At 48.8% G+C, this 16,617-nt stretch overlaps 1 protein-coding gene across 3 annotated transcripts in view; it reads right to left on the bottom strand.

The window, feature by feature from the left end:
• The window catches only part of NPTN (neuroplastin), a 57,876-nt gene that overhangs the window by 1,354 nt on the left and 39,905 nt on the right, over positions 1–16,617 (bottom strand). For 2 of the 3 annotated variants that reach the window (XM_061447358.1, XM_061447356.1), the window contains 4 exons: positions 11,862–11,995; positions 10,336–10,609; positions 1,272–1,293; positions 135–208 (listed from right to left, as the gene is read on the bottom strand). In XM_061447358.1, the coding sequence (XP_061303342.1) occupies positions 148–208; positions 1,272–1,293; positions 10,336–10,609; positions 11,862–11,995 (491 nt within the window). In that variant the 3' untranslated portion in view covers positions 135–147. The remainder of the gene's footprint in view (positions 1–134; positions 209–1,271; positions 1,294–10,335; positions 10,610–11,861; positions 11,996–16,617) is intronic. The other variant, XM_061447357.1, reaches the window with a different exon arrangement.

The following is a 16,617-nucleotide window of genomic DNA, read 5'->3' as shown; positions in this document are numbered from 1 at the left end:
AAAGGCCAGCACCGTTGCCCGAGCAGCCCACAGTGTTTTAATGCAGGGAGGAGGTCCTGTTACGCACCCCAAGCGCTACAGAAGGAGGAGGGTTTAGCCTGCCCATTGCAGAGGTGCCCACAGGTCATACTTACATGATAAGCATTTTTAATTTGTGTTTCTCTGGCGTAAGTTTTTATCTTTATGATTGTTTGTAGAATTGGTTTTCCTGGAGAAATAACATAAAAAAATGCACCAATATCAAGCAAAAGCATAAGAAAAAAAGTCTTTGTACTTCAGTCAAACACCATTGCACCTTTCCTCCTAAGTGGCTAAAGACAATACGTTTAGGCTTTGTATCTTGCCACCTTCTCACCCAGCGCAATTCACCTCACAAGAGCACCGCCAATAGTTCTCCCTTTTCTTTACTGCAACACTAACAACCTAAGGGGTCTCCGACAGGCTGAGAGAGCTAGGCTGTTCAGCCTGGAAAAGAGAAGGCTCCTGAAGGGGAGACCTGAGAGCAGCTCCAGTGCCTAAAGGGGCTGCAGGAAACCTGGAGAGGGGCTTGGGACAAGGGATGTAGGGACAGGCCAAGGGGAATGGCTTGAACCTGCCAGAGGGGAGACTGAGATGAGCTCTTAGGCAGAAGCTCTTCCCTGGGAGGGTGCTGAGGCGCTGGCACAGGGTGCCCAGAGAAGCTGTGGCTGCCCCATCCCTGGCAGTGTTCAAGGCCAGGTTTGGAGAAGAGGAGACTGAGGGGTGACCTTATTAGCGTATATAAATATATAAAGGGGGAGTGTCACGAGGATGGAGCCAGGCTCTACTCAGTGGCAAACAATGATAGGACAAGGGGTAATGGGTACAAACTGGAACACAAGAGGTTCCACTTAAACTTGAGAAGAAACTTCTTCTCAGTGAGGGTGACAGAACACTGGAACAGGCTGCCCAGGGAGGTTGTGGAGTCTCCTTCTCTGGAGACATTCAAAACCCGCCTGGACACATTCCTGTGTAACCTTATCTAGGTATTCCTGCTCCGGCAGGGGGATTGGACTAGATGATCTTTTGAGGTCCCTTCCAATCTCTGGCATACTGTGATACTGTGATATGGGGCTTGGAGCAACCTGCTCTAGTGCAACTGGGTAAGCTTTAAGGTCCCTTCAACCCAAACCAGGCTGGGATTCTATGACCAATAATAACATCACACATAATATCAACCCTGTATCATGTGAACTCCCCTAAACTCTCAGATTAAGCCAAGTAGTATTTTTTTTTTCTGAAAACACACTTACATTGGCCCAGCTGGTTCATCATCTGCAACAAGAATTCCGGTGTGATCCAGGGAAAGACAAGGAAAGGAAAGGGAGAAAACAAAAAGAGAGTCAGTCTTTGCACCGTGCACTGGCCAAGCCGCGAACAGCAAACCGATCTATCTACAGCATTAAAGGCCATTCCACTTGGGAGTGCAAAGGTTCATGGAGCTGCTTGTCTGGATTCAGGGTTTAATGGCAGGTATGTTGCCTCAATGCGTTTAGTTAACACTTGGGATGCTGGTCATGAAGAACTGCAACTGTAGCGGACAGATTGTTGCAATATGGTCAAGACTCATCTTGTCCCCAAGTTCCAGTGGTTCAATCTCATAAAAAAATAGATGAGAAGACAAACCAACGATTCAGTTGTAAAATCCTGCTGGTTGTTTGCTTGCATTGATATTGCTTTAATATAGATAGTATTTTTTATAAGCCATTCTTCAACTGCTGAGGGGTAATTACTGGTATATACCTCACAGGGCATATACACCACATGCTCGTCTTCCCCTGGCTGATCCAACCTCTACATATTCCGCTTTCCTCAAGGTCTGATTAGATCGGACTTGGTTAGGAGGAGGTTGGAGGTTCAATACTTGGTTCAAGTATCCAAACGCAGTCCGTGGGCAGCGGCAGGCATCGTGCGTGCATCCGACAGGGCTCAACATGCTGGCAAGAGGCAGGGTCAGGGGTGTTGTAACACCTCCAGACACACCAGCTATGCAAGACACGGCCTTGTTCTGCTCGTGTCTCACGGCAAAACTGTTCTTTAAAGAATTGGGAAGAACTCTGCCAATGAGTAATGTTTAACATTAGTGACCAATTGAACTTTGGGGTTTGAATTAGAAACCCCCTTGTTTTGCTCCCAAGCTGCAATATGGAAGGCAGAAGTGCATTTAAACAGCAGTACAAAAATCAATCCAAAAGGTTAACACTCCTGTAGAGGTATTTTGAGGGGACCAATTCAGGACCTGCTGGTTCTGGCACTCAGCAGTTGCTGTTCCCACCTCAGGTTGGAGGGATGTGTCACTGAAGCCTTTAAGAAACTCTCAGCAGGATTCCACAAGGGTGCTTAGTGCACATGAAGCAGGTATGGAAATTACAGTTTCAACAGTGTGGGCATCCGCATGAGCACACGCTAGGAGTAATGTCGGTCAAAGGGGACATTACTCCACCTGTACCTTCAAGGCAACGGATAGGCAAAGCCACTGCTAGCACAGACAGTGACCGGAACAGAAAATAAATACTTCAAAGAAAAGAAAGAACTAACCACAAACCAAGAGCTTTACAGCCAAAGTAACACACTAGCGACACACCAGTGTCCACAGAAGTCCATTACCAGCAACAGTACACTACCGGACAAGATACAGAGAGAACTAGGACTAGTAAGGACAACCAGACATCAATGTGCTGTTGTATATACAGTGGAGATATACAGAGACACATCAGGTACTGAAACACAAAGCACAGTAGAGTAAATCTAGAACTTCCTTCTACGAACATCTTTTGCTTCACAAAAGATCTTCAAGCCAGTTGCACTCCGGGTGGGAAGCGCCTCGGCCTGACAGCACCCTCCCTCCCTCCCCTGGTCCGGATGCTGCCGATGCCGCTCTGCACTAGCACTCGGGACCTTGGCTCTCTGACAAGCATCAGACATCTTTGAGAGTTTGTTTGGCCACACTTCAGGAATACCAAACTGCACCAGGAAGACACAAGCTCCCTCTCACTAGCAAATAACCAGTTCTCCTTCTCTGTTAAAATACTTTCATGCCTGTTGCAGCTAAGTCATTTTGCATGCTTAAAAAACAACTCCATCACGTTTATAAAGGCTGCCATTGGGTGTTTTCCTAACAAAGAGCCAACAAAAATGCTTATTGGAACACTTAAGACTACAGGGTGGATCACCACCGCTCATCCCTCTCCCATCTATAACCTACATGGAGATAAAAGAAGCCTGAGGGAAGTTTCTCCGTGCGCTTCTCTCCCAGTCAGGCACTGAACTGCTGGCAAAGCATCCCCAGTACAGTACAGACAGAGACCGAAACCGTAGTGAAACCAGGGGGCAACGGACCAACAGAAAAACCAATACAAAAATCAGACTAAAGAAAGGTTTAAGAGAACAGCAAACTGAAAAACTCCAAATTAGTTGTGAACGTGAATGAAGAAGTTTTGAGGAAAAAAAAACAAAACCACGTGTTAACGTTATGGCTTGTGCGTTGTATAGACTGAAGCGGAGATTAAACAAACTCCAAAGCATGCAGAGCTCTCACTTACCACCAGGTTTTTAAGGGTATGATGCAATTGAAGGGGGGGAAACAAAAACAAAAACAAAAAAAAAAGAAGTCATAGTAACCGACAAGCATCAACGTCACTCAACCCCTCTAAGGCAGGCGAGCTGCTCGCAGGACGGACACCCTATGGCCATAGAGCACGTCCTCCCAGTACGCTGCTGCATTCCAGCCCCTGGGGCTCCCACAGCGCTGCCAGGTGACCGTGTGTAACCCCTCCTTTTGCTGGCATTGCCTTTGGGACTGGGAGGGGACCTGCAGACTCCAAAAACCCCACTGCTGATACAATACAAGAGTTAAACACCCCAACCACCTGAGCCTTCCTTGTGGGCACTGCGCTGCCTGAAACAGCCCGTTTTGGAGGGGCAAGGTTAGAATTTGCTATGGATTTAACGCATCGTGTAACACGTGCAATCAACCCTTCCAGGCAAAAACCATCTGCGCGTTAAAATCGCAAGGTGATGACAAATCAGGTTTGCTTCAGCTCCTCCACTTGTACGAACTGTCTGGGAATGTAACTCGTGCTTGGGCAGTCAGGGAAGGGGGGTGGTTTGTGCTGCCACCCCCTTTCCTTCAGCCTTAATTTAGGAGGCATTTTACCTGTTGCTCAGTTCTTTTACCCCCTTTGGAAAGCTCCAGGGTTTAGTTTTAACACCAAATTCACCTCATGTAGCCTGGTGCAAGTCCAAAATGAAACATTATCGGGTCCTTCCAGCACTAAAACCCACATTTTTGCATCCAAAGGGACTCTGTGATTGGCGATTTAAAACTTGCCAAGAAACTTCCAGAGAGGAGCTGAGAGCAGCAGCTCCAGCAGCGGCTCTCACAGTGGCACATGGCACCCTCAGACCTGCCCTTACAGCTCAACAGCCAACTGGAGCGGTATTAAAATGACAATTTGGGGTCACATAAGCAAAAGGAAAAGCCAGCATTAACCCATTTAAGGTTGGCTGCGCTCAAAGGCAGCATCTACCACCACAGTCCGTGTTGGCTTCGGAGCAATGCTCTTCCCTTTGCCTTCGTTAACAGGAGTGTTTTGGAGGGAGGGGGAAGAGGCAGTGAACAGAGACACTCGAGCTCCAAAAGGGAACAAAGGCAGAAGCGTATTGGATGCTCTCTGGCCAAGATACTTACACTGGAACCCTGCTCCTCTAACATACCTAGTGCACAAAGGCCCAGAGGAGCCAGGCTGTTTGATTAGCACTGTGATACAATGATGCTGGCCCTTGGCAGCAACGTGCCTATCGGATGATTTTCTCCCCTTGAAGAACTTTAGGCATGGGAGAGAAAGGTGCAGGTCAAGGAAAAAATAACCCCCAAATTTCACTTGTTGCAAGGCAAAACTGTTTCGGTGAAAACATTTTGTTCTTGGAATTACTTACAGTAATAGCAGGAGCAGGGAAAGTCAAGAGGGAAAAAAAATCAACATTAGAAAGAATGTGGGGATATGGATGGAGCTTCTGCAGAGCCAGAGCAGAAACACACTAATGGCAAGTCTTTGTATTAAGCTGAGAAATGAGAAGGGAAGAATGAAAAAGGACACGTTATAACCCCAGTCACCTCATGGCTTTGAACTAAAGGTCAGAGAGAATATGGATTGTCAAGTAAAAACTGTTCATATTCCTGCAGGGAATGCAGGAAGGAGTTTTTACTTTCTACTTACCCCAGAGCACACCCTTTACAACAGCATCTTTGCTAATATTGGGCTGTTGGATCCAACAAGAGAAAGAAACCCACTTTCTTTAGGAATATTTCATGTACTACATCTGGGTCACGACAGTTGATCGCTACGTCTATCAGAAATAAGCAGCTTAAGCTATACCACAGAGGAATCAAAAGCTATTTGCTTCCTTTTGTTGTCAAGGGAAGCCCAAGCAACTCGCATTGAGCAAAATGCATCAGCAGTCCCCTGCTGAAACCGCTTCCCGTCAGGCATGCAGCGACGTGCCAGTGCCTCTGGCCTCCACATGCCACGGTCATGCAGCTTTCATCACCCAAAGCCATGGGAAGCTGCACGTTCTCCACCCACCCACCCCGGTTTTACACAAAACCTCTGGAATCCCTCTGGAAAACGGATGGGATCTGTCTATTGCTTTACCATGTGTAAAGCAGAGGATGCACAAATTCAAGCGCCATCTGCCCTCCCTTCCTCCTTCCAGCACATAATTTGGATGCAAGGGGGCTCACTGCAGTCACCTCTCCTTCCAGGAGGATGAGAATGCCCCTCATCCACAGGTACAACAGCAAGAACCTGCACCAGGCATCCCCAGTGCCACAATTTCTAGTCAGAAACACAGATTTCCTGGGTGCAAAGTCACAAATCTAAATTATGTGAAGGAGGAAACATTAGCAAAGGAGCTACTGAGCAGCCCTGTTCCATGGCACAAAAAGCAAATCCACTCCACACAGAAAGCAAGGTCCATGCAACAAAAAAGCCCCCACCCTGCAGTCAGGAAATGCCAAAGTTAAAGGAGCAGCCTTGCGCTTCCAGCATGGCATTGCTGGAAGGTAGATGGAGGTAACACCTTCTGCAAGGGCAGCAGATCCCTTGGGAAGGGGTCTTGGAACACAGAGCAGCCTTTTATCCCCCCAGCCCCTGCCACCTGAGCAGCCTCCCTCTGTGGGGACACAGAAAGCTGAGAAGAGCTGCTCCAACAGAACCAGGTTACCCATCGCTCCCCCCTTCACGAGGAGCTGAGGTAGCGGGCACACTAGGACAGGTAAGTTTTAGCCTGTAGAACATGGAGCTGAGAGAGGGGGAAAGGCAATCCATTCAATTGCCTTGGTTTTGGCTGGCCAGGTGGAGTTCCCAAGCGCTCTGGAAAGCATCCCAGGCACCTTCCAGGAGAGAGGTAACGTTTGTCTCCAAGCCGTTGCATCCCCCACCAGTAACTGGGTGCTTCTGTTTGGCATCAGTTATCCAAAGTGCTTTTTGGCACTTTGTGTAGGCTCACCAAGAAGGTAGAGCCCTCAAGCCTAGCTTGAGAGGCAAGATGAGCAATTTCTGCTGTGGCACAGCTGAGCAAGGTAGAAAGGACCCCAAAGGACTCCGCCTGTTGTTATTAGCAAAGTCTGGAGCAATCCTGCTCCAGCGTTTGGCTTGGCCTGGTTTTGTCCAAGGAGCTGAGCACAGCGCACCCCAAAGGACCGCCTGTAACTCGTGTAGGCTTAGCTAAGCCTGCCCTAGAAACGACATCACCTGGGTTCTGCACGAGGTGAGCGCTCAGCGTGGGCACCAGCATCTCCCAACAAGATAAATGCAGCTCAACAGCATTTCATCCCACACCATCAGCAGCCAGGCTCTGCACGGGCTGCAGGTACGCTTCTACCCTGCCAAATTCCCACTCTCAGCTATAGGAAAGCTCTGAGCTTTCTGTATACAGGGAAGGTACATTTAGCATCACTGGTTTTCTTCCCAAAGCTTTTCAAGAAGTCCTTGAAGTGCCCTGAATCAGTCACCTTTGCACTATGTCTGTGCAGAAACCCTCCCCTCCAGGGAGCCTCAACAGCACAGCCCTCAGCCAGAGGATCCTCAAGGGGAACCTGAACACGGGAGGCACCTTTCCCTCAGGTAGCATCTATGGCACCCCAGAGCACTGCAGAGGTGCAAGACTACAGGTACAAAGCTTCCACCCCAGCACTGAGGCTGGTTACTGGTAGCAGACACTGAACGTGGAGGAATGCAGAGCCTGCAGCCAGGAGGATGTGCCAAGCCGGGTGACAACGATCAACCAGGCAGTGGTCCAAAGGATCCATCCACAAACACAGCCAGGGGTTTTATGACTCCTTCTACCTGCTATTCCAGAGCAAAGGAAGAATAGCAGAGAAACCTGGGGGCTAAAGGAGGTCCGGAGTTATTCCACCACAGGAGGAGAGGGAGTGGAGTGGTGGTGAATGTGAAGGAATCTCAATGTCTAAGGAAAACATCTGGAGTGGTCCAAGGATGAAATTCACATCCCAGGAAGAGGGGCCTTCAGTGAGGAAGCGCTGCTGAGGCTGCCAGGTTTTCCCTGTGCAGCAAGAAGGCACTAACAGCTCGATCATCACTGCTGCAGCTGCTTTGTATTGAGACTGTGGCACAACCACAGCCCTCATCCTTAAAGCTTAAACACATCAAAGCCAACGCTAAAAGAGAGAATTCAGAAAACCAGCTCATAGCTGAGAGATCACGGCTGTTGCCTGATAATTTCTGTATCAAGTAATACAATATGTAGCTTAATACCTGCCCATGTTGCTGCCTCGGCTATAGGCTCACTGATGTTTCCTGCTACTGCTCACTGCAGCATGCGGAGGTGGCTGGATGATTTTGGAAGCAGGGAGTTTCAATTCCACATGATACGCACACCACTGCATTCAAATGTTAACTTTGGCATTTCATAACGAGGTATTGAGAATAAGAAAATGAAGACTAGCCCACGTAAAACATCCAAGGGTGGAGATCAGCAGATAATCCAGGGCTTCTCACAGATGCATTTGTCAAATGCCCCTACTTGTAGGGTGTTGCCCACCACGGTATCACAGAAAGCTTTAAATGCCTTTAAGGAAAATGCTAGAGTATCCAAGGGAAGGTAGGACTCAAGTCAGCCTCCAGCTGAGAAGATGTTATGCCAATCGTGTCTCTTCATCCAGGCAAACTTAATACACAGGTATTGACTGTGATATTTAGGACTGGATTTTGTCCTCCAAGAAAGTGAGCAGAGAAAACGCATGCCCATCACAGAGGTGCATCACTCTCCAAGACTCAAGCTTAGCTGCCTGTAAACTACCAGCAGACCGAGCAAGCAAATACAGGAACCTCAGTTACTTGGCTCATCATCTTGGACTCCTCCGTCAGAGATGGTGAGCCCGGACCCCTCAGGCACCCAAAGAGCAGCCAAACCAGCCAGGAAAACTTCAGCCTTTGAAACTAACAGGTAGGGACCTCTTCACCTCCAACATGTGCTTAACCGTGCCACCAGGGCAGCTGCACTGCGATCCAGTCGAGGCAAAGCCAGTTTCTGTTGGCTTAAGGCCATTTGAGGCTGCCTGCAATGCTCACATTCCAACCTGGTATCTTTGGTCTGGTCCTGGGGACACCGCAGCAGATGAAATTTGGGAATGCAGGGAGCTATGAACAGCCACCAACAGAGAGGTGAGATCCTCTCCGGCCATCCAAGCCAGGCCAACGTAGCACAGCACCATGGGAGACGTGCAAGAGAAGATTCAGACTGTCCTTCTGGAAGTTTTCTGGGCTGGTTGAGAGCCACTCTGAGGACAAAGTGCTGCAGTAAACCCCTCAGCGCCTGTGAAGCTGTTAGTTATGCAGAGGAACATGCACGATGCAGCTTTTGTTGGATACACACCTAGACCAGAGTCAATGCATGCTCTGTAAGCAGTTAGTAAATGCTACTCAAGAGGTTACAATCAAAAGCCAGTTTCCTCTAGGTATGCACTACTTAAAGACAGTGTTTTGATCTGCTACAGAAGTCATCCAAGCCTCAGCCATTCTTGAAATATTAACATTTATCATCTGTTTGAGGAGATTTGGGGGTTTTTTCATTCTCTGAAACGTAGCTCAGGAACCTTGAAGTTGGTTTTGTCCAAACTTCAGAGGCAGATGCTGGGTTCAGCAGCTCCCCCAGGGCAAATGTCATGCTGTGTTAGCACACACACCTTGTGCAGCTCCACAACAACTAGTCACTGCTGCACAAGCTACAACACAGCTGCTTTTGGAAGTCGTCTACCATGCTGGAGGGCTCCTCCAAGCCAGGAAGCCACTAATGACTCAGTGCTTCCCCTGTGGATCCAGCACCATGCCCTCTGTGTACTCTGAAGCGCCTGCTCCATTACTTGTTCCAACAGCACGATGGTGTACCAGAGCTTCCCACAAGGATCACTGGGAAGGGTTTCTTGATAAAAACAGGTTCTCTTCACAAAAATGAGCAGCTTGGTGTCACATTAATGCCTGGTTCTCAATGTGCTTCTTCCAAGTACTCCTTTGAGCCTCAAACTGCCCCTTCTCCCTTGCTTTAAAGGGGAAGTTATGCAGAAACAGCTCAAAAATGAAACAGTTATTACTTGTATTTCTGTACTAAACACAGTTTAACTCATCAGTGCTACTGTTAAAGCTGATAATAAAAACCTAAGCTTTAGAAATGTAACTCAGTGGCCGTTACAATTAGATATAGTTTCCAGAGCATTACTGAAGTACAAATTCAGTTACACACCAAAATAAGAGCCCCCACTCTTCTAACATTAAAAACATGGTTTATTTCTGAAGCATCTCTGCAGTCCCAATCCCTTTAAATGTGTTTCCTTACAAAACCTGCCCAGTGTCCAATGCAGATGCCACATGGAAGAGGGAGGGCCATCAAGGATTAGCGTGTTCCTGGCTCTCTCCCTGTTCTGCCCTACACTCCTTAGGACTGGTGTTTAGGGCTTCTCAGGGCTGCTATAGCAGGGAAGAGACAGAAGCAGGAGACCCCTCATGCAACAAAAGCTTTAAAGACATGGAAATCCCTACCCCCCACCCACCAGTCTGTGATGTGCAGGATATTCAGTGTTAGGTCTTCACAGACTTTACTTGCATCCCCTGCACGTGCTGGGCTTAATCTAATGTCTGGAGAGGGAAGAGGTGAGAAAGCAAAGAGCTCAGAGCTGACCCAACTGGGCTGCTGATCCTTCCTGCCACAAAGCCCCGCTCCATCCTGCTTCCACAAGTTCACTGTGCCTTTGGTTGGGGTTTTGGTCTCCTCCTCACAAGCGGCTTTGAGCACACTTACCGTCTGGGACTTCATCCGGCCGCTTCCTTTTCTCATAGATAACTATGATGACAACGAGGATAACAATCTCTGCCAGGATGCCCAGAAAGGGCCAGAGGGGAGCCAAGTGGCTGCGGACACGCAGGATGGTTGTGACCGAGACCGAGCCGACCTGGTTGGTTGCGTTGCACTGGTACTCGCCGGGATCCTCGTTTATCTGTAGGTTTGTGATGCTGAGCTCAGTGTAGTTGTCTTTGTTTAGAATAAAGAATCTGCCCGAGGAGTTGTTGATGTCCTGATGGAAGGGGAAAGGTGGAAAAGAGCAAGAGCTTTAGCAAGTTCTGGTGCCTTTTCGTTTCTGTCATGGAAACTAGAAAAGGTTTGAGGGGTTCTTGCAAAGAGACTGGTTCGTAACGCAAGAGGAAAGCCCACCACTAGTGTTTGTCCTGGGTCTCTCACTAAAGTGAGCTGTGCTGCAAAGCCACAACAAAGAAATGCACCCAGGGCAAAGAGTACCAGGTCAGATTATTCTACGCCACATTAGGCAGGGTTTGCTAACCAGTTCAGGTATGATGGCCCTAACAGCATTTTGCCTTTGCTGTTTTTAAAAGAAACAGGCATTCTCACAGATCTGTGGTCAGGGACCTCAGGAATGTTCAGAGAAGCTCAAATTCAAGGCTCCACATTCCTTCTACATTTGAAAAGAGAATTCCAGAGTTGCTTACACGTAAAGAATTTAAAAGAGGGACAAAACTTGGACCAAGTATGGATGTGTGATCTTCCCAAAGCTTCACCTTGGATCAGTTCATCACATAGCTTCACCAGCCAGAGCAAGAAGGAAAACCTGCACCCCACCACAGGGAACTGGCAGTGCTCACTACATCACCCATATAGCACTGCCCCATTCAAATGTAAGCTCACTCTTAACACTGAACAATCAACCCCTACCTCTTACTTACTTCACATCTTTCTTCATCTATCAATCAAATTGCTACCTCTCTGGCAGATCATACAGTGATATAAAAATAGGTGGGCTGAAGGATTTAGCAACTTCCAGCTTCTCTTCTGCTATTCCAACTGCTCGTCCAACTCTCTTGCTCACTAGATCAGTTGCTACATGGAAAAATACAATGACTTTAACACTAACAGGTATCACTGCCACATCCTCGGGTTAAATCTTAATTAAATTAAATCAAATCCAATCTTTTCCAGTAAAACAGTTTAAGAAATTTATATTCAACTGCATTTAAGTCCCATTTCCTGACTCACATCTTGCCATTTGTAGCAGACACCCTGAATATCGTCTCGTTCTGCACAGTGCTTGACTTTACCCAGCAGCAATGCAACGAGCGACTCCATTCACACCCCAGCAGAAATACCCCTTCTGCACGTGCCGCTGCTGGGAGATTCCACCTTCACTCACCAACGCTTCTGAGGAACTGTGTTTGGAGAAGGCACCCGAAATAACACAGCCCTAGCCCAAGGTGCTCGCTTCCCTCTTTACCAGGGGCTCTGGCAGGCTTTGTCCGACGTCTCCGTTCTCTTACCTCAAACACACCATTGACCTTCTTGCGCCAGACCCACTCGGGGTGCGGGAAGCCCACGGACTTGCAGTACATCAGTGCTTCCTGCCCCTCGTTCTTGTTTTCGCTCCGCTTGTGGCCAGTGATGTCGGGAATAGCTGCAAAAGGGAAGGAAAAGCTCCGTGTTTACAAGCTGCTCATTAAAGACAGAGTTATTTTAAGCCCGGAGAAGCTGAACAGAAAGTAAGTGACAAGTTCCCTGCGTGCTGTTCCTTTCCCACACTGAGCCTATGCTGCAGGAGAAAAACTGCAAGTCCCATGCGATTCCAAGCAGCCCCTCAACTGAAGAGCTGTGTCCTCCAGGTTTGGTTTGCCAGGCAAATTGATGGGCAGGGGAAAAATCTCAGCATCAGACTCGAGTTCTCTACCAAAAGCCTACAAAAGTTAAGACAGCCCAGCCCTTCCCCTGTGCAGGAAGCTGAGAAACACCTCCATCTCCCTGCCCAGCGCACAGGAGGTCCCTGCAGTGCCTTCAGCTTTGAAAGAGCTGACAGCGATTCTGGTTACAACTTGCTCACCACGTCAGGACTTTGCACTGATACTGTCTGAACATGAACTTCGGAAAGCTGACTCAAGCGATTCTCCCCCTTGCAGCAGGATTTTGGCTTTGCTCCACAGACACACTGTGACTTTTCACGCCTGTTACGCCTTACAGCAACACTACTCCTGGGTACCTGTGATGCAGCAGAAGTCAAAATCCCTCCAGCACAGCATCCTCTCATTCAGCCTATACACAAACCCAGATATTCTAAGGAGAGTTGCAGGTGAAGCTGGGCAATTGCAAGCAAAACGCAGCCCTGAACATCAGCAGAGGGTCTTCTGAAGTCATTGAGTGATAACATCACTGCTGTTCCGCCACCTTTGTCACAGCAGCCTGGGGCAGCCTCACAAGAGATTATGCTGGATCAATGGCTGCCCGAGCTGAACCTTCGCTGAAGCAGATGGCTCCAGTGCTGTAGTGACCACCTTTAAAGCCTGGTCAGTCGCTTTCTAGCTGGCTAATGGTGTCACACGTGGCCTGCTGTGTGATCGCAGGGCACTGATCTGTTAATCCAGCCAAAGCCCGATCCCAGTGCTCCAGGAAAAGACCCCCAGGCACCAGGATGTATTACATGGGTCTGTTTGAGCAGCGCTGCCTTCGTGCCCAGCAACCCCTACACACAGGGAGGGAGCACAGCTTTGTGGCAGCTTATCTGCAGCTGCAAGCTAAAAGGATTCAAGCAGTTGCATTTCACAGTTGCAGCAATGAAAACTGAGCAACCCATCTTGTGCAACGAGCCGGCATCAGCTGAACCTGCTCCTCCCCCAAGCTGCAGCACAACCCTTCAGGAAAGGTGTTTGGCACGTTTAAATGCTAAAGGAGTTTTCATCTTTCAAGGGCTTTCCAATGCAGAAGGCATCCCACGCCGTGCTCCTGCAAGAGTCCTTCTGGACTGAAATGCAGCTGACTGATAACTCAGAAGCAGAATTAGGCTTCTGAGTGATGGAAGAATCCTGGTTGTAAGAACACTTCAGCTGCAGCATCCCTTAGTGTGTGTGTATTCACCTGAAAGCCACCATCAGGAGAGGCTGATGGAGCCAGGCTTCTCTCAAAACAGGATTGCCAGCACACTGGGAGCTTTGCAGAAGCTGTGACCATTGAGCATGTAAAGAAGCCCATGACATGCTGCTTGGAGCATTATCAACTCTTCAGCTGAATTTAAGTGAACACCTTTTCAGCAGTGAGGTGAAAAAGAGCTCATTACCTAAACAAATCTTATGGTTGTATCAGCCCGTAAGGAAGAAGGGGAAGGAAGAACTTGATCCAAGTCTACCCAAGCAAATAGCAGCTTTGCTAACATGCAATATACATGATTATCTAGGCAGAGCAAGGGATGAAGCTAGACAAATGCTGACTAATTCCAAGATGATGCTGGCCATAACCATGATATGTAAGAACAAGGCACAATGTTCTATCCATCTTTACCGGTACCTAATGATGTATTCATGCACACATCAGACAAAAATACCGAGACACATAAAACATGGCCTGAAGACACCAGATCATAATAATTCTCTGCTCTTGTGCAAAAAGAAGCTGCCAGGGAGAGAAACCGAAGCAAGCTGGACAGCACAGTCTGTACTTGCTAAATGAGCCCATACTACCTGTGCCTACAAGAGGCAATAATACCAGGAGGAAATTAAGTTTTCAGCTGAAAATCAATCAGCCTTGGGGTTGAGTGCACTGCATTACACATCCCGGATACTGAGCTCCGATATGCACCTGCAATGTCCTTTCAAACCACTGCCAGCAGCCTCCAGAGCATTTATTCCATGAGATGGTGGTTCAACAAGAAGTGAATTTCTCCTCATCACTGACTGAGAGGCTTCATCTCTTCCTTGCCAGGCCTGGAAAGCTCCCTTAGGCATGGAGCCAGCCCCGGGACCTCCCCATGGTGGTTGCTTACTTGGGGCTGATACTCAGAGACCTCACCCAGCCTAAGGAAAATGCAAGGCCGGAGGCAGCAGAGCACAAGAGACAGACGGAAGGTGGCACAGTGACAGTCCCCAGAGAGGCACTGGCGGGCTGTCAGAAGCCATCACAAATTACCCCCATTAGGAAAAGAAGAAATAGGATTCATCAGCTTAAAGCTGAAGCCCCACACAGTCTCCATCTGTCATTTGTCACTGCCACCTCCCAGCAGACAGCGGAGTCAGAGCAGAACCTGGCAGGGGAATAGGGCGCAGTGAGCGCGCTGCGGCTGGCCCACTTCTTCGCTAAAGCTGCTGACAGATAAAGAGGGAAAGCTTTCTAGGACATGTGAACTTGCACTGCACTGCAGCCTCACCCCACGCTCCCCGGCAGCCCGCAGGGAACCATGCGCCGTTAAGAGGAGGCCATCTCCCCCAGGTCACCCCAATGAGAGCACAAGTGACAAGAACACATCCTGCTCTCTCCTCCTGGGCGCAGTTCTGCTGCAGCCGGTTCCAGCTCTGCTGGGACAGGGCCTATTTCTGTCCTCGCTCCGAGGGGAGTGCCACAGGGAGTATTCATATATCCAGGGCACGATGCTAGCCAGCTTCTAGTTCTGGCTGAGACATTAATGCAGCGCTTATTCTACCCAGCTGGCTGGGTTCTGCTGTACAGACTACAATTCACGTATCACTGGCAGCTGACCTCAGATTTAGCAGCAGTGATGTTTGCCTGGGAAGCTTATCAAGTCAAGCTCCTTCTGACACCTTCCTGCTCCGGTGCCAGTAATGGATAAAGCACGGAATGAAGCAGGTTTTGTTCAGGAAGGATTTAGATTTCCCTTCAGCTTTTAAGCAGCAGAATCCACATCTCTGTTCATATCCAGCTGGCTGCCGAGACGTGGGCACAACATGCTATGTCAGCTCCGGCAGCAATGAACCCAAGCAACGGCCCCGATAAAAGGCAGCAAGGGTTTCATTCTTACGTTGTGAAACAGAGAACGTTGGAAGTTTGTTTGCCAGGGCCCATGGAAGAGCAAAAAGAGGGGCAGTTTCAATTAACTGCTCTCAAAAAAACCCCAATAAATACGGATTTAGCCATTCTGACACATCAGAGCGAACTTCTGAGAAGCATCAGTGCTTTGGCTAGCTCTAAACTGAATCACAGCAGAAAGCGGGTTTGTGCCAGAGCTTGCTTTGTCTTACTACAATGTCATTTCTTCATATCGAGGAGCTATTCAGCCCTTAATTTGCAGCTAGTTTCAGGATATGGTACCAGCATTACTAATACGTGTAACACCTCCAAACCATGGCCCAGTTAACAAAACCTCTGCAAGTTTTCCCATTAACAGACAAAATTAAAGCAAGGGCAGAAGCGCCTAAAAATATGATGGTTTATGGGTGCCCCAGTAAAAGGGCTCTGGAACCTTTCTTTTCTGTGTTGTAGTTTGTATCCCTGACTAACTTCATAGCCTGGGCAGGGAGCTGAGGCACCAAAGGTTCTGCAGGGAGAATGTGATGTGCATTTTCTGTGCAATGCCTTAGACCACTCTAAGATGCAGCTGTGCTAAGAGAGCATCTGATTTATTAATGAGTTTCTGGGCCAGTGCTGTGAAGCTGCAGCAGAGGTTTGTGAAGACAGCCAAGGGCCAGGAAACCAGGATCTTCCAAGAAATACCCACTGAAATAGCCACTCGTTTCCCAGCACACTGCTTGGGCTGGAGCCAGAATGAAAGCGGGTAAGTAACATTCCAAGTGCAGGTATCACGTGTGGAACAAGAGCCCAGCTCAGCTGAGCCTGGGAGGGGATTAAAAAGCTGGTTTATATCTCTCCAAAGCAGTGACTGGGACAGGGCTGAGCACTTGCTGTCACTGGGAAACCAACACCAACTGGGGAGGATACAGGTAAAGGTGAAGTGAGCACAGAGGAGGCCATGGAGATGCTGGGATGCACTGGAGCAGCTCTGCTCTGGAGCCAGGCTGAGAGAGCTGGGCTGGGGCAGCCTGGAGAAGAGAAGGCTCCTGAAGGGGAGACCTGAGAGCAGCTCCAGTGCCTGAAGGGGCTGCAGGAAACCTGGAGAGGGGCTTGGGACAAGGGATGTAGGGACAGGCCAAGGGGAATGGCTTGAACCTGCCAGAGGGGAGACTGAGATGAGCTCTTAGGCAGAAGCTCTTCCCTGTGAGGGTGCTGAGGCGCTGGCACAGGGTGCCCAGAGAAGCTGTGGCTGCCCCATCCCTGGCAGTGTTCAAGGCCAGGATGTCCCTGTCC

This window comes from Pezoporus flaviventris, unplaced genomic scaffold (assembly GCF_033815535.1).
Source record: "Pezoporus flaviventris isolate CSIRO_AGI_PZ_B2104156 unplaced genomic scaffold, CSIRO_AGI_Pfla_v1 ptg000006l, whole genome shotgun sequence".
NCBI lineage: Eukaryota > Metazoa > Chordata > Aves > Psittaciformes > Psittacidae > Pezoporus > Pezoporus flaviventris.
The sequence above is the reverse complement of the archived record's forward strand: the minus strand, read 5'-3'. Positions and strand labels throughout refer to the sequence as shown.